Genomic DNA, 23,668 nt, shown 5'->3' on the forward strand with positions numbered 1-23,668 from the left:
GAAGTTAACTTATGAAACCCTAATGTTACATGTTTCAAAGAAATTGAATTTAGAGCCCCTAAGTGGATTTAGGCTATCTTATCAGAGAAATGGTAAAGTTTATTTGTTAACCGACAATGAAGATGTTGAACGATTCATTGGTTACATTAATGTTTCAAGTGATGATGTTACATTGTATGTTGTTGAACCTAGAAGTAGTATTGTTGGGTCAGTAGCGGGTAGTAATCAACTAAGTGGGTCTCAAAACCCACAACCTTTCTCTAATCCAAATCCAAATAAACTTTCAGCACCAAATTTCGGTTTTCGTATTGACCAATTAGACGATGATGAGCCAAGAGAAAAAATTGTGAGTACTAGTCAGTATTCGAAATTTGATCTTGGTCAATACCCGGACTTTGATATTGGTCAATACACGGATTTTGATGATGTTTCAGAAGAAGAAACAAACCCTGCGTGTAATGATTTTGATATTGGTCAATACCCGAATTTTGATGATGAAACACCCGTTGCCGAGGAAGATGTTGTTGATGATAATAAGGAGGAAGTTACGACTGTGAATGAACATGTTGAACATCCATTCTGTAATTCATATAATCCTGAAGAAGAAAAAGAAGAAGAAAAAGTCCCCGAAGAAAAGAAAATGCCACGGGAGTATAACTGGAATATGCCAGAATTACTTCAGTTACCGGAAGAAGAGTTGGCAAAGAAAGCAGTTGATTGTTACACAAAAGTTATTCGTATCAAGAAAGATGATTGTTTTGATACAAAGGAAGACTTGAAGATAGCTTTGTATACGAAATATGTGGAAGATGGCTATCAACTAAAAGTTAACAAATCAAGCAAAGATCGTTTCGAAACAAGGTGTACGATTGACAAAAACTGTACGTGGCGTATGATTGCAAAGAGGATAAAAGATTGCGCAATGTTTCAAGTTAGGACTTTTATTGATAAACATACATGTTCAAGAACCCAAGTTTTTCCTCACCATAGACAGGCAAACAAAAAGGTGTTGGGTGGTTTTCTGGCTGAGTTAATGTTTTTGAATGGCAGGGTATATCGGGGACATGAAATTATGACTGACATGAATGCTCGGTTCAAGATTAGTATATCATATTCTCAAGCTTGGAGAGCCAAATGTTATGCCTTGGAATTGTTGAGGGGGTCGCCAGAAGCATCGTTTGCCCAACTGCCGGCTTATTGTCACAATTTAAAGCTGAAAAATCCTGGGTCGGTAACTCATATCAAAACAGATAGAGATGGACGCTTTGAGTTGCTGTTTATCGCCATTGGCGCTGCGGTTAGTAAATCAATATAATTCTGTTGACTCATTTCTGTTAGTTACATGCATTTCATATTTAAATGATTATATTTCTTGTGTATATTATTTTGTAGATTCATTCGTTTATTACTTGCATGCGCCCAGTTATTATAGTTGACGGAGCACATTTGAAAGGTCGATACCTTGGAGTAAACTTATTAGCAGTAGCCATGGATGCTAACAATGGGATATTGCCAATAGCTTACGGGGTTGGCAAATCTGAAACCTCTGATTCATGGACATGGTTTATGGGGCATCTTAGGGATTGCATAGGTCCTATTAGCAATCTAACAATCATATCCGATAGGGCAAACTCAATTGACAACGCTGTTAGAAGGTGTTTCCCAGATGCTTTTCATGGACTTTGTGGTGTTCATTTGTATAGAAATCTAAAATCAAGGTCTGCTGGTATAAAAAAGCACAAATGGACATACTGGAAGGCTATAAAGGCTTATCGGGAAGTGGATTTCAATAAGCATATAAACTGTTTAAGACGTGTTTTGCCTCAGTGTGCTCAAACACTAGAAGATGTCGGGTTTGAAAGATGGTCAAGAGTACATCAACTTGGAGCAAGATATGGTTTCATGACGTCTAATAGTGCAGAATCAATTAACGCTCTAAGTCGTCATTCTCGGAAATTACCCATTACTATGTTAATGGAGTTTTTTCGAGCCTCTATTCAACAGTGGTACTACAAGAAAAGAAACCATGCAGGTATTATTTCTTTGAATTCGTAACTTATCATATATTTTACTAAGTATTATTTATTTAAATTTACAGGAATATTGGAACATCGTGTTACACCATGGACTGAAAAAAAAGATAACGAAACGTGTTGTGAAGTCAACGTTATGGAGAGTTGAACCATGTTCAAACACTTTGTTTGAAGTACTGGATAATAACTTAAATGGGCTTGTCGATCTAAATGCAAGGACGTGTAGTTGTATGAAATGGCAAACATCTGGTTATCCATATGGCCATGTTATAAAAGTTGCTCTTCATCTAAACCAAGATAATTCAAGCACATACGCTATGGATTGCTACACTACAGAAGTATATCGACAGACTTATGCCGAGATTGTCTATCCTATTTCACATCCTTCTGAGTGGGACATACCAGATGACTTACAAACAGTTTTGCCACCAGCCATGGACAGAAGGCTACCTGGCCGACCAAAAAGTCACGATCGTATACCGTCTAAGGGTGAAGAGAAGAAGAGATCGACATGTAGTCGGTGCAAAGAAAGTGGTCATACAAGGTTGACATGTGGATCACCAGTGCCATCACAATCATCTTTTCCTCTACCAAAATATGGATCATCATCAAAATCCAAAGCTCATATGGTGTCAAGAAAAAGGCAATCAAAATCGCAATCATATTTAAAATCCCAATCACAACTGGCTTCACCTTTTGGGACTGTTAACTTAGGTGATTTTTAAATGCAAACGTTGTATTATGTAGATTTTATGTGTGAACTTTTAACATTTTCAGTTAGGCATGTATTAGTAACTTGAGTTTGAAAATTGCTATGATTTATTCCAGTTGTTATCACTTAATAGGCAATCATCTTAATGTCTATCGCAACGCGGAAATTACTATCGCAATGCGAAATGAAAATCGCAACGAGAGAATCGCAATGCGAAATGAAAATCGCAACGCTAATTTCGCAATGCGAAATGAAAATCGCAACGAGGGAATCGCAATGCGAAATGAAAATCGCAACGCGAATTTAATTTCGCGTTGCGATTTTCATTTTCGCGTTGCGATTTTCATTTCGCATTGCGATAGTACTTTTTGCCTTCAACATAATGCAGATTGAAATCAACAAAATCAACCATTACATTTCAATCAATTAAATAAGCACAAATAAGAATTATGTTAACATCAATTAAACAAATCAACTTTTACAAATCACCTTTTACAAATCAATTAAACAATAAAAAAATAAACAATAATTATTAGAGAAAATAACACTTCTATTATTGAATCAACTTTTGCAGCCATACATCATTTTCACGCAGCTCACTTCTGAGATTAACCTGTATAAACCAAACATTTGCTCAAACAACACTTTCTACACATCTAAAACCTACAAACAGCAAATTATTGAATTCTAGGTACTTAACCAAACATTTTCAAACCACAAGCCTATAAACATACCAATTATTTATGGACATTTTTATAAGGCGGATGCAGGTAGGCAGCGTCTCGTATAAATCGATCTAACCATATAATGTCGAAACCACAAGCCTACTGCAGCTCTATCTATATCGGTGGGAGGTAGATACTTTATACTTCCTGTGATCAAACGGTCCAACGCCAAGCATACGAGAGGACCACAATCCCCTCTGGGTCCTTTCGTTTGTTGTGGTGCGGTCTCGTCTCTGCTAACTGTAATATTGAGCTTCTTTGGCTTCTTGTTTCCAGAACGAGTCCAATAATTTATCGCATCCAAGTATTTAGCCAAATAAGAGCTCCATCCCTTAATAATATCTCTTAAATCAGCCAATGATATGTAATTTATCATGCTGTCATATACTATTGCCTTAAGGGATGGGATCTGAAGCTCGACGAGAAGCCAATGGTTATGTTCCAAAACAGGGATAAACACCTGCAATCATAAGTAATAATTCATTAATTTGCGCACTTATTTATGAATACCTTTAAACTCAATCTAAAATAAACACTAACCTTATCGACCTCCCACCATGCAGGATAAAGTTTAGCTTGTCCATTGCCCAACGCAAATGATTCATCTCGTTGATTCTTCAAGTGAACGGCGTTAAAAGACGTCGGCATAATTGTATACCGTGTATTTCTTTTATTTTCCTTAAGTTTCCTAATTATTAGAAGACGTGACACCTACGCATCGATATGTTGTTTTACAAAAAAAGACATATATTAGTAACTTACATAAATTTACAAAAAAAATAATCAAATGAAAATATAAGAAAAATATAAGACTTACCCCTCCATCGAAATAGCCATTGTCTTCGACCCCTAATAATACGCCCCACCAAGACCGATCAAGCAACAAATAGATATCATCATTGAGCTTGCATATGTCAGTGAAACACCCCTGGCTTCGCTCATGTAGATAAAAATCAACTGCGGTCTTAGCCCAAAGGGTGTTATCCAGAATTGTGTCCGGTAGTTGTTTCCTCTCATCTTCAGATACCGGTATGGTACTGGCCGATAACTCATACGAGAGCCAACTTGAATCCATCATGTCCGGCACGTCAGAGGGTTTCTCAAGAATCCTACATATGACGCCATGTGAATCGGGATCTTGAATGGTGGGAGGGACCTCTTCAACGATGACAGTGGCCTCTTGAACGGTGGGAGGGGACTCTCGAAGAATGATAGGGGCCTCTTCAACGATAGGAGTAGACTCTTGAGGGATGATAGGCGAGTCGGGCTTCTTCTTGCGGTGTCTTCGCACTATTGGGGTATACGGAGACTTAATAGCACGTTCACGCCGTCTGATGCGTGAACTCTGTCGTGCAAGAAAAACCCGACGTAAAGCATCCACCTTATCGGTCCGCTAAATAAAAATACAAATATCAGTAAATAAACAGACATGATATTTAAACAGTGAAAACAAAGATAAATATATTTCAAACTTTCAACCAAAAGACAAAACAAAGACAAATACTAACTTCACAGTGTTAAAGTAAAAAGTTTAGCAGTTTTGGCAGCAACCGAATAAATTTACTAAGTAATCTAAGTGAAATGGTTAATTTAAGTGAAATTACGAGTAAATTTATCATCAAGTTAAATATGGAAAATCTTAAACTTACCTCGTTGCGTCGAGTATGAACCTCATTCTGCAACGATACTACCATCTCACGTAGAGCGACAACCTCACCACGTAAAGTAGACACCTCCACACGCCATGCACCATCGTTATCAAGTAGAGTACCGATCTCCTCACGCAAGGCATTGACATCATCACGTAACTCCCTTGACTCATCCCGTGGAGGTGGAGAATAGGGAGATAGAAGTCGTGGCATCTTTGCCGGTCGCTTATCATGAGGTGATGGTGGAGAAGAGGCTCGATGATGTGACGGGATAGGTGATGGCTCTCGTTGTAGAGGTGTATAGTCGGGTCGATCAGGTGATGGCTCTAGGTGAGGTGATGGCTCTCGAAGTGGAGGAAGTGGAGGCTGCTCATCATTCGTGCCATCAAGAAAACGCTGACTAGCTTGCCACCAATCAGTGGCAAGCTCAGCCTCCGTGGGTGTCAGTCTCATTAATGGAATGTTGGCCTCCTAAAAATATAAAAACTCAAACAAAGTTAAACGTCTAATATTAATAACTTGTTTATATATGATAGTATTTGTGTTAACTTACATTATTTATTGTCGCATATGGTATTAAGTCTTCCCAATCCAACAGACGTTTCCTCTTCCAGGAAATAGCCCTGGGAATATCATTTGAAGTTTTTATTGCATATGTCTTCATGGCGGGAAAGGCCTCGAATATCCAAATCTACAAACAATATAATAACAAACATTAGTAATTGTTAAATAATTAATTATAATTTTGAAAACATTATATAGAAATTCTTACCTTAAAGGCCCAAACAAAGCCTGACAAAGTGTATTTCGACCCATCGCCCCGCAAACTTTTGCGGTCATCAAAGGCAGACGACAACTTAGTCCAGGTAGCTTTCCATATATACGAACCCCACGGAAACAGATTCCATGCATTTAGGTCCTCTACCAATAATATTAGCTCCTGAGGAATAGGTTGTCTGGCCTCTCTGCCTAAAAAGCCGGCATACAAAAGTAGTAGAAGGCATACTCGGACAACATCGACGTCATTCATCCGAGTAAAATCATCTTTCTTATTAAACAATTTCTTCATGTCGTCGACGTGTAAGTTCGGCTTCTCTATTGACTCATCAGGAAAAACCCTGGATAACCATGATGGGCGGGTGATATGACGAGTGTACCGGCCTACATCATCGTGTCCGAATCGTAGACCAGTGATTAAGCAGAACTCCTTCCGCCCAAAACAAGTATACGCCGGTGGAAAATGAAACCATATCTCTTCCTCACCACGTTGTATACTGTCGGGTAGATCGCTAGTCATGGTCTGAAGCCACAAATGGATCAAACTAGCATCTCCACCCGGATGCTGTACTCTCAGCCATGGCCCGAAACAGGTTTCTTCAAACAATTTTCTTTGTGCAGGTGAAAACTTCGAAGCAATTGTAGTGGCTAGGCTAACTTTATTCCTTAATGTCAATGAAGCCGAAAAAAATTTATACAAAAAAACAATAAACATACCAAGTTAGATATACCAAAAATTACACTGTCAAGATATACCAAAAACAAAACAATAAACATAAATAGTAGTTTATTCTTGAAACTAAAATTTGCAACACTGTTTTTGTCTTTTGGTTGAAATGAAAATCGCAACGAGATAATGAGAATCGCAACGCGGAAATGACTATCGCAACGCGAAATGACTATCGCGACCAGACAATCGCAACGCGAAATGAAAATCGCAACCGCGAAATAAAAATCGCAACGCGAAATGAAAATCGCAACGCGAAATAAAAATCGAAATGCGATTTTTGTTTCGCGTTGCGTTTTTTATTTCGCGTTGCAATTATCTCGTTGCGATAGTTATTTCCGCTTTGCGATTTTCATTCTCGAAACTATTCTTCTTCTGCATTACTTCAACCAAAAGACAAAGCAAAGACAAATACTAACTTCACAGGCTAAACAGTTTAGCAGTATTGGCAGCAATCGAATGAATTTAATAAGAAATCTAAGTGAAATGGTTAATCTATTATTGAAATTACCAGTAAACTTATCATTAATCTCAATATGAAAAACCTAAAATAATGCAAAAATTTCAAAATAAAAATAAAAAAAAACTAACCCTCTTGATTTTCCATTTGTGAATGATTGTGAGGGATTTTTTGAGTGTGAATGGTTGTGAGGGATTTCGCCGGCGATGGGGACGGAAATCTTCGGAGATGGGGACGGATTTCACCGTAGAGAGTGAGAGATGGAGATGGGACTGAGTGTTGTGTTTTTGGGTTTGAGGTTATGAGTTGCGATTACTGTGGACGGTTCAGTTTCCGATTTATTAAGAAAAAATTCGTGTTTGGAATTTGAAAAAAAAAAATACGCGTTAATACGAATGGCGCTATGTAAATCGCGTTGCGAAAGTCAGAATCGCGTTGCGAAAGTCAGTATCTCGTTGCGATTTTGTATTATCGCATTGCGATAGTAAGTATCACATTGCGATAGTCAGTATCGCATTGCGATTTTCCCAATTCGCGTTGCGATTTACTTATTCGCATTGCGAATTGGGAAAATCGCAACGACATTGTATACCATCGCAACGCTATTTCCAACTATCGCAACGCGAAATGCAACGCGAATTTGCGATAATGGAGATCGCGTTGCGAATTAGCGATCGCATTGCGATTTTGTTGGTCATTTTGGAAAATCCGGAAAAAGTTGGTTAAAATCGTATATTATATGAAATTTTTGGTCACTGAGGTTATTTTCTCAATTATAAAATATTGTAAGGGTTCTAATACGGACATGTCTTGTAGAAAGAACAATAGATGGAAACCATGGAGGTCAATTTGATATCTGTATTCCTTTTCAACTTCATTTGCATGCATTCATACCAGAAATCTACTGAAATGAAACAATGAATCTTCAAAATTTTGATGGAGGTGAAAGAATGAATGAATCAAAAGCTTTCTTTTCTAGTTCTACCTACTCAAAAGAACGAAAAAATAGTTGTTTGATGATGTCCTCCTTATTTACACTGATCTATTTCTCCTACTCTCACAAATTCAAAGAACCAACCAACTCCATTGTTTCTACTTACAAGCTGATTCATTGACTCCCTCCTTCAGCGTATGGCGGCAAACCAACTCTTCCAAGGCTTCTTTCATCCACAAATGCGGGCATTCCTCTCTAGCTTTCGACACTGTCACCTGCACAATAAGAACAACATATGATTCTTCTTCTTCCATGGATTTTGCTATAATTGATTGATTTGATTCACATTTCACAGCAAGATACATTGATTACAAGATAATATTTGTTCTGAAGTTTTCTTAGTCTATTAAAAACGTATACACATCCTCCGCGTAACAAGGTACGTACCCATTCCCGCTTTCGAATGTTTTTCTCGGGCCATCGATCTAGCTCTTGCTTGACAAGCAAAGGGAACATGTGGCCTTCATGGAATATACTTTGCCTTTTGCTCTTGTAAGACCATTTACCCAATTTACACTGCAAAAATAGATATCCAAATAAGAAGCTGAAAGAACTGCGATGAAGAGGTCAAACTCGACTAGCACGGTAAACACCAAGGATTAAATAGAGGTTTTATTATCGGAATAGTAGCTGTTCGAAACCGTTCAGTTATTGCACAACAACGATATTAAATGTAACGCAACTGAAAATTCGGCCATAAACGCAATTAATTTAAAGTCATAGTAGACACTAACCTCAATATCGCCGAGAACACCGGCTTCCTCGAGCGTCTCTCTAATGGCTGCTTCTTCCATGGATTCATCCTTCTCCCAACCGCCCTTGGGGAACAACAGTCCTTTACCATTCTGCGCACTAATCACAAGAACTTCAATAGCTTCTTCGTCAACAGAGTTCGCTTCTTCTGTTCTCCTATACCTGTACGGAATGCAGCTGCTCAAAACAAAAATATTCCTAATCAGAAACTTTCTCTTCCTTGTCAACAAAACCCGGAAAGGAAACTCAAGCCAAAAAGAAGAAAAGAAAAGAGAGATTCGTGAATTACCCAACAACTAATCGGAAGCCTCTATTATTATAGCGCTGCAAGTGTCTGCCGGTGCGAGGATAAGAAACGCGATGAACTAGTTTCTCGATCGGCATAGGCAATTTGATGGTGATTCTTTCGAGGAGAGACGAGACAAAGTGGAGCAAAGGGGGAAACTTCATAAGAAAGCCCGAGATCCCTCCCATGGTTTCAGAGAAAACAAGAAATTAAAAAAAAAAACCCAGAATTTTTTGCAGTTTTTTTGTTTGTTTTTGGCCAAATTCGCAGTGTGACTATATTTAGAAATTGGGTTTTGTTGAGTTGTGATAAATGGTGGATAAGGAGTGAAATTGAACCGCGTCTGGCATTCGTGGAGGGAGACAAAGGAAAGAGAAACGAAGCAATCCTTAAAACCGACGCGCCTTCTTACACATTGTTTTAATTCGATAAGTCAATTACTACATGTAAATTATCAAATTAAGATTTCTCCATCACACGCATTGCAATTTATTTATTTACTTATTATGATGTAATTTATAAACTGATATTTAAATTTGATATTTTTAATACAAATTAAGCAATTTCAATAGTTAATAAATTATTGTAATTTTTTTGTTGTCTTTCTCGGTTCCTAAAGTTTCTTCTTTGATTAATTCGGATCGATATAGGTCGCACATCTATTTATGGTAGGTGAGTTTTTCCAATGGAGATTTTTGCATACACAAGGACTCGAACTCGATACCTACTTAAACGATATTAAGCTGCTTAGCACTTAAACCAACCCTGTTAGTAAATTATTGTAATTTTTGAAGTCTCATATTTAAGTATTGTGTATACAAGATACGAACTTTATTCTCAAATAGTTAATAATTTTAAACATATACTACTTTATATTAACTTCAAATTTATCAAAAAATTAATATTTTTTAAATTGATATTTAAATATTTTATATTAAATTAGTATTAAATTTATATTTTAACTTAAAAAATTATTAAATTGGCATTTAGTAGTATTGTGTTACTTTAACAATCAATTAAATTAGCTTTTTAAAAAACAATCAATCAAGTTACAACTTATGACATTGGATGATATCATTTTAATAATTCAATATCACATTAATAATTTTATTGGTTGTTGAATCACAAGTAAACAAGAATATATTTTTTAATTCAAATATAAATTTAAATAAAGGTAGATTATATCAATATTATTAAATTTTAGGTTATATCACTGAACTTTTAATTATAGTATTAAATTTCGGTTTTAACTTCAATTATGTCACATGATCGTTAAATTTTAATGAAACGATGATAAGGATATAACTTTTTATCATTGTGTTGATCTGGGCAAAATGACATCGTATTGACGGAGACTATAACGTCGTTTTAGGCACTAAACTTTGTGGGTGTATCGATTTTGTCATGAAATTTTAAACAATTCCATTTTTTACGATGCACATTTTTGACTGTTGTCGATAGCCAATCATTGATTGTCAACAATTGTCTTTTGCGGTAAGATAAATATCATTTACATTTCACTCATCTTTCTTCTCATAAGATTAGTTTTCTATGAAACCCACTAAAAATTGACGAAAATTTATTTAAAAGTTTGTGGTACTAATACTCCGATCTCTTCCGATGATGTTAGTTTTGAGTTATGTTGTTTGTTTTATCGAAATAATGTTTCTCTTCATTCGAATTTTTGAACAAATATCTTAAATCTATCAAATCTAAGAAAATCCTCAAACCCTAAAAAATTATAATTTATTAGTGAAAGCTAAATGGAGGATCCGATTTTCAATTTTGACCGACGCGTGTGGAGCTTAAAGGTTCCTCACTCCTTGCTCCTCGTCTCGTGCATGCAAAATAAAAGAAAAAAACAGAAAATTAGAAAAGGGGGAGGTTATCTTTTTTTTGGGGGAAGAGATATAACAGCAAACAAAAACGAAAAGGGGAGATTATTCTTCTAGCAGCGAAGAGAGCACAAAGAGAGAGAGAGAGAGAGAGATCTCGATCAACGATAACAAAAAGCAAAAAAAGGGGGAAAGAGCTTTTATGATAGAGTAACCGAATATCCAAAAAAGAGAGAAAACTTGATAAAAGGAAAAAACCTTACCTTTCTTGTGGGAAGAGGGTCACCGTCGTTGCCCAGAGTCAAAATGCCCCTGAGTCACCAAAGGTAACTCTATTTGGCCCTCGTTTGATGGTCTCGTTTGGGGTTTAAAAGTTTGGTTCGTAGGGTTGTTAGTTAGTTGGGGTTTCGACTAGTGAAATGGGAGTTTAGGACAACTTGGTTCCTCGTTAGAGCCTTTGGGGAGGCAATGACCACAGTGGTTACCTAACCTAGAGGGAAAAAGAAAGAGATGAGGTTGAGAGAAGAAAGAAACGGTGGGTGGGGTTAGGCGGGTATGATAAAATGAATTAGGGTTAATTTTTTTAACCTAAAATAGCCTATTTATTCGGATGTCAAAATGACACCGTTTAGAACCCGCGTCTGAGAGGGTTTAATTGTTCAGGGGCTCCATCTAGTTTCAAGTTGTTACGTTTTGGTCCTCACTTCGAGGTTTTGTAAATTTCTAATATGGTTCTTAAGTTTCTACGAATTACATTTTGGTAAATGTTACTCGCTAGTTTGTATTTTGTTAGAGTATGCCCAAAGACCAATCATATGATGATTGTAATAATACTTTTATTTACTGATTTTTTTGAATAAAGGCATTGCCGCTATTATTTTCATTTATATATATGTGTTTAACATAAACTGTAAGATAATAAAGTCCATATAATGACATAATTGTTATTATTAAAAGATCCATAGTCAAATATTATTATGGGCATGGACAATAATAATACGCTTAAGACTAACATGTTATTGATTGATGACAATGAGTTGTCATTGACATAGAGATGTCAGAATTGATACATGATTATATTGTTATAGAACAATGTATTGGATTGACCGACCATGAGCATATGTCTTGGATTATTATGTGACAGTCATAACATTGCTCATGGTGATGACTATATGTATGATCCTCAGACTTGAGATCAATACTATCCCAACATATATTGTTGTATGTTTTGATGCAGCTAAACAAGCTCCGTAACTGGTTGCTCTATAAAGACTGTTATTGGATATATCTCAATATATGTAGTGGGTGTGTATGATTAAGATAGGATTTGTCCTTCCTACATAATAGGAAATATATCACAGGCCACTTGATTGAGTAAGACTAGAAACGCATGGCCATGCTCGAATAAGTTGATATGAGATATCATAAACTATTCGTTAATTAAAGTCTACTCTAGATATCAAGAAACAATATATGGGCTATACAAGTGTGACTATTCCAAGACTTGTGCATGTTCTAGATATAAAGGACATAAGGATGTAATACATAAAAGAGCAATCACCAAGATGATATGTCGAATCATATTTTCTTGTAACTTAGGTGACAATGATATATTGCTAGATGTCACTCATTGTATGTAATATTAGAATTGTTCTAATAATTACAAGGTCACACCATAGGATTGAAACGAGCAAAGATGTACAATTTGTTGTACATTACTAAAATATATGTTTTAATAATCCCAAATATTTAATTTCAATTAATTAAATATAGATTTAATTAATTTAAAATAATAAAATCCCTAATATGATTAGGGTAACTTGGATATAAGAGGATTATTAGATTCCAATTAATTAAATATAGATTTAATTAATTTGAAATAATAAAACACTAATATGATTAGGGTAACTTGGCTATAAAAGGATGTGTTAGGTCTAGCAGCCGTTTAACAACACACACTCAAAACCTTCAGCCGTTTTCTCTCAAAAGAGGTTTGGGGAAAACAAAGATTGCTCTCAATCGGGTGAACTGAGTAGAGGCCGAGACGTGACTTCGTGGAGGCTTAAGATTCGAACCGATCTACACCACCAGTATTCACTGTTGTCCTTGCTTTTTTTTTCAAGGAACCCACTGTAAGTATTCGCATCTCTTTCTCCCAATTTTAGTTTTTCGTACTTGGATCGCTGGTGAGACCGTCGAGTTTTGTTTCCGCTGCGCCATGGGGTGCGCCGACGGTCCCAACATATTTCGTACTATTTATACATTTGACACGTTTTTCCCATGATTTTTATTTTAGTCCCTAAATCAGGTTATTTTAGGATTCTGATTTTGTCCTCAAGTTTGCGCGCCTTCCATTTTAGCCCTACACTAGGTTATCTTAATTTATGTGGATTCCTGTATTTAGCATGCATGTGATTTTATTATGTTTTTGTTCCCGTCACTATTGGTATGTCCATCTCGTTTTCCTGTTGCTTTGTATCTTTGGTGCTCAATCTTATATGTATTCACTTTGACCCTGGATGTTTATGGTCTTATTATGATTTGGCCACTATTTTCCCCTTTTGTTTGAATGCATCCCTTTTTTATTTATGCATTTTCGTCTCTAATATTTTACCTTTACATGTTATGCAACTTTTGTTTAAGTCATTTTATTGTTGATATCTATTCACTCGAACTTGGCATGCTACCGTGTTGTGATTTAATGCCCCTTTTATTTGTATATTATTTAATATGTTTTTATTATTCCCAACTTTGTTATTATCTCGTTCCAATATTAAGTCTTAAACCCTAAAATCGAGGGCTTGTCCACTGTTTTTTTGTGTTATTTTTTAGCCGATTTTCATGCTTACACAATACTACTTTATACTAGATCTTTGACGAATATGGACTTACATTATATTATATTCATAGCCATGTTGAATGTATGTATATGTGCTTACCTAATTATTTGTATACACGTGCCAAACCCATTGTGTGCCCTACATATATATATATGCACTCCATGAAGCATGTACATTTTATATTTCATGTCTATTGTTTCCATATTAATTTTCCATGTTAATGTGTATATACGTTCTCTCTGTAATGCATGTTTATCGTCCTTTCTACGTATAAATATGGATGGCTATAATTATTATTGTTTTTCTTACATATGCGTTTTCTTATAATTTATGAAACACATGGCATCATTGTCGCACGGTATGTATGGTGTACTCATGAGTATTATTTCACCCGATCAAATAATTGGATTAAGGCTAATAATCTTTTATTTTAAGGTTGTTGTGAAGTGAATGTCTTAAGGTATAAGAAAGTTAATTCTGATAATTATAAAATGAAAGTGCATCCCATCAAGTGAAACCTAAAAAATGATTACATTTAAAAATTGGGAATGAGAGAAAAAAAAATGTTCGTCTATTTAAATTCATCGAGAAAAGATCGTTAGAACTTATAAAAGGTCCGATCTCAACGTCTTTAAATAATCGAACATCCTTCTTCTTTCTAAAAGGATTGGCAATTTCTAATTTAATTCGATTTATTTCATCATTGTTCATGCATTTTGAAATTTGAATCAATAATGAATTTTCGAATGGGATAGTAATATTTCTTTATTTCGGTTGGAGTAAGAATTGACTGCTTTAAGACATAAGAGGTTGTTTCTTCTCAATAGAAAATATTTAAATATTGTCGTTTTCTGTTTTAAAATTCAAAGACTATTATTTAAATGGATCTTAAATTAAATTAAATTTGAACTCAAAAATTTCATTTCAAAGATAACTAATTAATCGAGTAGGTACCGATATAGGGCGCCGTGGGGGTGCTAACCCTTCCCCATGCGTAATCGACTTCTGAACTTTTTTTTTGGAACGTAAACCAAAAAATGTTGTTTTAATAATATTAAAATTAATTTTGTTAAAATTAAAATTTTTTTGGGTGCCCAATCACACCCTAACCAAATATTTATGGTGACTCATCGAACTATATTTTTATTTTAAAAACGAAACATCAAATTAATCGAGGCGAGATTTTTTTTAAAACCATTCTTAATTAAATTTTAAAGAAATCATTTCGACAAAATTATTTAAAAGTTTAGTGACAAAATCGATACAGTCTTATAGTTTATTGTCTAACACGACGCCGTTTTATGCATCAATAGTCATCGTCAAAACGACGTCGCTTTGTGCATGTCATCACATTATTTGCATATTAACAACCTAGTTACATAAATGAAGTTAAAATCAAATTTTAATGCTATGAAGAAATTGAAAGCTAAGGGGTATACACGATATACCACCTAAAATTTAATGGTATCTAATATAATTTAACTTAAAATAAAATAAAATAAAATTAAAATTTAAAAAGAATTATCATATTTAAATACTAATTTATATAATATAAGTCAAAACAAATAAAGTTGAAAATATTTCATCACTAATGTTTTCTTATCAGTCCTATTTTGATCTTGTTAGATCAATACGGTAAAATGTAGTATGGCTTTTTAAACTAATAAATAGTATATTTATATGTTGAAATTTATATATTATATTAATTTAATATTAAATATAAATACATTAATAAAATCAACTTCTACATTTATAAATTTTGTTAGTTAGATATTTATTTTAAAATTTGTAAAAATATAATTATAAAAAATAAAATATACTAAAATTTTCATATTTTTTATAAAAATTACATTAAACCATCTCAAAAAAAATTATGAATTTTTTATAATATCTATTCAAAGATAACTTTTATACTTTTTTCCATAAACTCAAGAAGCATTATAAATTCTAAAATGTGTAAAGAATTAGGAATGCTAAAATATTCTTAGATTAAGTTAATGTTAATTTAAAGGGTAAAGTATACCGATGGTCTCCCGACTATAGGATAATACTTTTTGGAGTCCATCAACTATTAAATGATACAAAATGATCTATCAACTATAGGATGTTGCTTTGTTGAGTCCTCCGATTATTAAAAGTTACAAAATGGTCGCCTGACTATTTAGTATGTTCCAAACTCGTCATTTTCTGTTAACAATTTTAGGACAGTCTAAGCTAAATGTTAACTTGCTGAATGAGATATGATAAAATCTGATTCTATAATCTAAAAAAAGTATCATATCTCAGTCAACAGGTTAACATCCAGTTCAAGCTATTATTAATTTTTTTAATGAAAAATGGTGAATTTGGAACATGCTAAATAGACGGGTGGTCATTTTGTAACTTTTAATAGTTGTTGGACTCAACAAAGCAACCCCTATAGTCGAGGAACATTTTGTAACTTTTAATAGTCAAATAATTCAATAAAGTATCACTCTATAATTGAGGGACTATTTGTGTGCTTTACCCCAATTTAAACATCCAAAAAAAGTAAAATTTAACATTTAGGGTGCGTTTGGTTCACGGAATGTAAGATTATCAATGAGAATAGAATTACCGATGGGAATAAGATTACTGAGAATATTATATTTTGTGTTTGGTTTGTTTAGTAGGAATGTAAGATTACAGTGTTTGATTAAAGGAATAAAAGATTATTGGACTATATATTTTATCAAATTGTCCTTATTATATATATATTTTTTAACAAGTTGAATTCTATTATAATATTACTATAATTAATTTATATATTTTCTTTAAAAAATTTAAATTCATAAAATTTATATAATTTAATCCTTGAACTTCATATAAAATTCTAATTATGAACTTTTTTTTGTAAATCTAAAATAATTTAAGGATAAATTTATAATTTAACATTCGTAGAATTTTTATTATTCAATGACAGAAGAATGATATTTTTGAGAGAAACTTTTTAAGGGCATTTTAGTCCAAAACGCCGGTAATTCAACAATACCTAAGAGAAGGGGTAATCACATTCCCAATAATATACCCCCAAAATACCAATGTTGGTAATAAAAAATTATCGGAGAATAGGATTACTGGCCAACCTAACATATGAATGACATTTCATTCCCCCGATAATCTCATATCATATTACTTGAACCAAACACCCTTTATGCGAAGACATCGTTAGTAAGCAGGGACAAAAAACATGTTTGGCCAATAAAACCTTTTGCCTAATTATGCCAAAACTTCAATTTTCTAATGTTCTTATTTATTGCCCACTTTCAATTTCGGTAAAATCATTTTATTACTCCATATATTATAATTTGATTAATTTTAGTTTATGTACTTTTTAAAATTTGAATGTATTATATTTTTTTGGTATTAGTTATAAATTTAATTATTATTCTTAAAATTATTATTTTAAATTTATTTAATTTATTAATATTTTTCATATATCATTTGAGTCATATCAAAATTTCAAATTTAAAAAATATATATAATTAAATTTGATAAATTAGAGTTTAAGGACTAATTTAAAAACTTATTAATAATTCAGGAATTAATGACAATTTTTACGGATTAGTAAAGTGGAAGCGAGGCGTTATTTAAACAGAACAAATTGAAAAGAAGGAAAAAGAAAAACACTACAAGACAGAGAATCCCAAAAAGTTAAGAATCGTAAGAGGGACGCGCATGAGTGAGAGTTTGATTACACTTGCGTTCCTTGGCCGTTATTACTTATTCTGGTTAAAAAAACTATTGTCACTTTTATTACTAGTTAAACTTGATAAAAATTTATTTTATTTCTTCTCATTAAAAAATTTATTACTCAACTTGTTATTTTTTAAGTTGATCATAATTTTATTTTATTTTTTTATGATATATAGAATTTAACCATTATAAATAATTTAATATAAACATAAATTAATAAAATTAACAAAAAATAATAAAAAATTCTAAGAAACAATTTCAAAGTCTAATTTTTTAAAGCAATAATCCATAAATGCATCAAATTAATATACTACAACTAAAGTAATAATTCACACATAATTTTTAATTAAATAATTTAATATTTTTATTATCTATTAGTAAATTAATAATTATAAATAGTCTTACTCTTTTTTTGAAATAATTTTTAAAGTGACTATTAAAAATTATTAAATAAACTTATTAAATTAAGTTAAACTTTATTAGAAAGAACTTGTTAAGTTCTCAAATCAATTTAAATTCAAATCAAATAAACTTAAATTAAATATTAACTAATTTTAATCAAATTCAATTCATGTAACTTATGAATTGTTCGACTCATTAATCATCCGTAGCCGTTATAAAGGGGAAGAACGAGGTGGTGTTTGTCGAATTGTGGTGTGTGAGTAACACGCGACACTGAGTTTCTGGTCTCGGCAGGCTGGGTCGAATCGGAAACGGCACACGGAATTGTGTGCCGCAAAGCAAGTAGAGATAGAGGCCTCCGTTTTGCACTGATCTTCATCTTCCTTCAAAGTCGCAATCAGGAGTCAATTCAAGGCCTCAATCATTTATCACTTAATCAACACGTGGAATGTTTATCTTTACACGTTGGAAAAAATATTGTTATATGGAATGGATCACGTACCGATTGATATTTTTAATTTTTTTATTAATTTAAATATTTTTAAAATATATATCTAACACAAATTTTAGTGATTTTGATGATATATAAATTATTATTATTCTTTGAAATTTTAAAATTGTTATCGCTATCGATTTTTTTTTGTCATCGATTAGGCAAACGACTAAACGTTGGTGGATGTATCAAACTTTGGATTCAATTAATGGCTGTGATTGGACGCGTTAAATTTTTCAGATCATGCAATACGAAGTTGTGATTAAATCTCAACCAACAAGTATTTGAGTTTTAGAGGTATGTTATGGGTAACCATCAAATAAATTAACGGTTTCGATCTTAGTCGGCGAAACTATAATGTGTGGGTCATGTCATGGTTTTTGATGTTTTTAAGAATTTAGGGTTCAAAGATTTAGAGGTTTAGAAATTTAGAGAGTTTGAAGTAAGAGTGTTCAGATCTAATCCGATCCAAAAAAAATAATAATTGAAAATCGATTCAAAAAATGGATAACCGAAAAAAATCGAAACCGATTTGTGTGTTTGTTTTTTTTTTAAAATCGATCAATTCGGTTCGGTTTAGGTTTGGAAATCCGGAACCGAACTGAACCGATAATCTCTTACAATGAATGACTATCTCCCAAAGATGAAAAATCTTAGTTCCATCAACAAACTGTTGCTGAACTATTAATGTGAGCAAACTTCACAAGCTTGTATTTGTTAAAATATATATTCTATTTGTTTTTGTTATACATATGCTGTTTTTTTATGAACAAAAATTCAATAATTAATTTTAAAAATTAGAATCCAAAAACTGCACAAATCTAAACCGAATCAAGCCACACTTAATTGGATCGGACCGGATCAGATTTTTTTAGAAACATCCAAACCGATCCAAACCGCAAATATTTATACTTTCGGATCGGATGAATTTTTAGCCAAAATTCGATCCAAACCGACCGCTAACACCCCTAGTTTGAGGTGATAATAAAGACGATGAATGATCAATGAGTGAACCACAATAAATCAATTACTGTTCAATAATAAAAATGATGGTTAGCAATTATCGGTGGTCGGTGACAATGATTTGAAACGTTCCCTGGACTAGGGCATACATGTTATGCCCCCTACCATCAATCCTGTATAAGCAAGTCTATACAAGAAACCCCTTAAAATACCTAATCCTCGAAGCATCACTCTGCAAGGAAACTCATTTGACAAATACCTAATCTTCTATATGTACGTTTTCGCCAAGTAAATCCAACAATTCTCAGCCCAAAATATATAGGAGTAAGCCATCATTCTCTTTCTCTAATTATAACACCAACACAATTCAACAAAAAATAGTTTTCCTCACAAAGAAAAAGAAAAAATAAGGTGAATAAAAATTACAACAAAAAGATGGATTATATTTTTTTTAAAAATATTTAATAAATATAAAGTCATTCAAACATAAAGATTAGAGCAAAATAATATCCAATTTCCTAATTAGGGTTTCTTTTATTTTTCTCTCTTTTTTCATAGTCATCAATAGTCTCTATTCTTTTTTATTATTATGATCGGCGGCAACACCATTATTTGTACTGGTTGCCAATATTCATTATTTTTCTTTGCTATATTATAACATATCTTATTTTTTCTTATTTTTTATTCTTAATAATTCTACCTTTTTTGTATATATTCTTCTGTCTTTATGTCACATTTTCTCTACTTCTATGGCACGTTTTCGATTGTTTGGTCTTTTTTTCATTTTTTTAGGGTTGTATTTGACATTGTCGCGACTGATTAAAATGACACTTATTTGCTATCATGATGATCTTCCTTGCTTTGAACCCTCAGATTGAATTTGGATATGCGATTTGCATTTGTGGATAATATTTTCACATCGCTCGATTCCGATTTGCTGTATGTCGATGGTCTTTCAATATCTTTATTTTCTTTTGTGGTTCGTTTGTCGATGCAGTCAGATCTACTTGTCTGAGTTTATTTGGTTAGGTTTTTTAACCTTTTCCTTATACGATCCTTGTGTGATCTTAAGTGGCTAGTTTTTTTGTGTTTAGAAAAATATTCTTATTATATGTTTAGTTTATAATTGTGGTTGTAAACTTTCATTGTAATTTGAATATTTTTTATTTTTAATAAAAATAGCAGCTTATATAAAAAAAGATTAGTGCAAACTAAAGAGCGATGAGGTTAAAGAGAGGTAATCAAAGAAATAGAATTTTGTTTGTAGATTTTATTTTGTAAGGTTTATTGTTCGAATACTAAGATTTAAGGGTTAAATTGGAATGTCAACATACTGTGTAATTAATATAACAATAATTTTAATATTTGAGTGATCATTTTATGATTAAATGATAACATAAGTGGCAATAATATAACTTTTGATAGTTTAGTGATTGAAATCATAAAAATGAAACAAAAATGACCAAAAGGGTTATTTATCCATTTTTGTCTTATTTTGGTACCGAAATTATTATTTCCTTTCCAATTTACTCAACATAAGAAAAAGCCAATAAAAACATGACATGAGAAATAGTATTATTGAATATCAATAAATTTTTAAGATAAAATGAGATGAAAATAACATTTCAAGTACCAAAGTGGGGTAAAAAATTGGATAACAAAATTGAAAAAACAAACATAATTCAGGGGCCAAAACGAACAGTAAGCCACAAGTACATATAATGATACACATATACAATCAGTGATCGAAAATTCTTTATAATATACGATTTTGACCAACTTTTTTTCGATTTGTCAAAATGACCAACAAAATCGCAATGCGATCTCTAAATCGCAACGCGATCTCCAGTATCGCAAATCAGTTTCCAGATTCGCAACGCGATTTTGACTATCGCAATGCGAATATGTAAATCGCAACGCGATAATACATAATCGCAACGCGATTCTGACTGTCGCAACGCTGAATTTCAAATTCGCAACAGGTTTTAGTTTCGCAACACAAATATTTTGGGTATATAACTACGCAGCAGCATCAACTCATAACCTAAATCCCTAAATCGTAACTCATTCCATCTCCATCTATCACTCTCTCCGGCGACATCCGTTCCTATATCCAATGACATCCTTCCCCATCCGGCAACAGGTTTTAGTTTCGCAGCTCGTTTGTTTAGTAAATTAATTTACAATAATGAAATCATCTAATGTTGATCATGTTTGGATAGATTTGTGTTTTGGAGGGTCATGGAAGAATGTTCATGGTGTTTTACAATATATGCCTTTACCCATGAATCTTCAACTAAAACTGTCATTAAAAAAGTTAACTTATGAAACTCTAATGTTATATGTTGCAAATAAATTGAATTTAGAGTCCTTAAGTGGATTTAGGCTATCTTATCAGAGAAAAGGTAAAGTTTATTTGTTAACCGACAATGAAGATGTTGAACGATTCATTGTTTACATTAGTATTTCGCAAGATGATGTTACATTGTATGTTGTTGAACCTAGAAGTAGTGCAGTTGGGTCAGTAGCGGGTAGTAATCAACTAAGTTTTTCAACCCCAGTTTATGGTGCTCAAAATTTAATGGTTCCACCACAATTTCATCACCAAGCAAATTTTGTTTCACCACATTTCCAATACCAAACACAATCTTAAAACCCACAACCTTTCCCTAATCCAAATCCCAATCAATTTTTAGCACCAAATTATGGTTTTCGTATTGACCAGTTAGACGATGACGAGCCAATAGAAAAAATTGTGAGTACTAGTCAGTATTCGAAATTTGATCTTGGTCAATACTCGGACTTTGATCTTGGTCAATACTCGGATTTTGATGATGTTTCAGAAGAAGAAACAGACCCTGCATGTAATGATTTTGATATTGATCAATACCCGAATTTTGATGATGAAACAGCCACTGCCGAGGAAGATGTTGTTGATGATAATGAGGAGGAAGTTACGACTGTGAATGAACATGTTGAACATTCATTATGTAATTCATATAACCCTGAAGAAGAAAAAGAAGAAGACGAAATCCCCGAAGAAAAGTCCCCGAAGAAAATGCCACGGGAGTATAACTGGAATATGACAGAATTACTTCAGATACCGGAAGAAGAGTTGGTAAAAATAGCAGTTGATTGTTACACAAAAATTATTCGTATCAAGAAAGATGATTGTTTTGATACAAAGGAAGACTTGAAGATAGCTTTGTATACGAAATGTGTGGAAGATGGCTATCAACTAAAAGTTAACAAATCAAGCAAAGATCGTTTTGAAACAAGGTGTATGATTGACAAAAACTATACGTGGCGTATGATTGTAAAGAGGATAAAAGATTGCGAAATGTTTCAAGTTAGGACTTTTATTGATAAACATACATGTTCAAGAACCCAAGTTTTTCCTCACCATAGACAGGCAAACAAAAAGGTGTTGGGTGGTTTTCTGGCTGAGTTAATGTTTTTGAATGGCAGGGTATATCGAGGACATGAAATTATGACTGACATGAATGCTTGGTTCAAGATTAGTATCTCATATTCTCAAGCTTAGAGAGCCAAATGTTATGCCTTGGAATTGTTGAGGGGGTCGCCAAAAGCATCATTTGCCCAACTTCCAGCTTATTGTCACAATTTAAAGCTGAAAAATCCTGGGTCGGTAACTCATATCAAAACAGATAGAGATGGATGCTTTGAGTTACTGTTTATCGCCATTGGTGCTGCGGTTAGTAAATCAATATAATTTTGTTGACTCATTTTTGTTAGTTATATGCATTTCACATTTAAATGATTATATTTCTTGTGTATATGATTTTGTAGATTCGTTCGTTTATTACTTGCATGCGCCCAGTTATTATAGTTGACGGGGCACATTTAAAAGGTCGATACCTTGGAGTAAACTTATTAGTAGTAGCCATGGATGCTAACAATGGGATACTGCCAATAGCTTATGGGGTTGGCAAATCTGAAACCTCTGATTCATGAACATGGTTTATGGGGCATCTTAGGGATTGCATAGGTCCTATTAGCAATCTGACAATCATATCCGATAGAGCAAACTCAATTGACAACGCTGTTAGAAGGTGTTTCCCAGATGCTTTTCATGGACTTTGTGGTGTTCATTTGTATAGAAATCTAAAATCAATGTTTGCTGATATAAAAAATCACAAATGGACATATTGGAAGGTTGTAAAAGCTTATCGGGAAGTGGATTTTAATAAGCATATAAACTGTTTAAGACGTGTTTTGCCTCAGTGTGCTCAAACACTAGAAGATGTCGGGTTTGAAAGATGGTCAAGAGTACATCAACTTGGA

General features: G+C 33.2%; 1 protein-coding gene across 1 annotated transcript; it reads right to left on the bottom strand.

The window, feature by feature from the left end:
* Nucleotides 1-8,062: 8,062 nt before the first annotated feature.
* Nucleotides 8,063-9,370, bottom strand: LOC120163026 (nudix hydrolase 4-like). Its single transcript, XM_039173058.1, has 4 exons — nucleotides 9,120-9,370; nucleotides 8,812-9,007; nucleotides 8,465-8,593; nucleotides 8,063-8,292 (listed from the first exon to the last, which is right to left on the bottom strand). Exons 1-4 carry the CDS (start codon nucleotides 9,302-9,304, stop codon nucleotides 8,176-8,178), a joined length of 627 nt encoding a protein of 208 aa, XP_039028989.1. The 5' UTR covers nucleotides 9,305-9,370; the 3' UTR covers nucleotides 8,063-8,175.
* Nucleotides 9,371-23,668: the final 14,298 nt, after the last annotated feature.

This window comes from Hibiscus syriacus, unplaced genomic scaffold, assembly GCF_006381635.1.
Source record: "Hibiscus syriacus cultivar Baekdansim isolate YM2019G1 unplaced genomic scaffold, ASM638163v2 tig00111427_pilon, whole genome shotgun sequence".
In the NCBI taxonomy this organism is placed as follows: Eukaryota; Viridiplantae; Streptophyta; class Magnoliopsida; order Malvales; family Malvaceae; genus Hibiscus; species Hibiscus syriacus.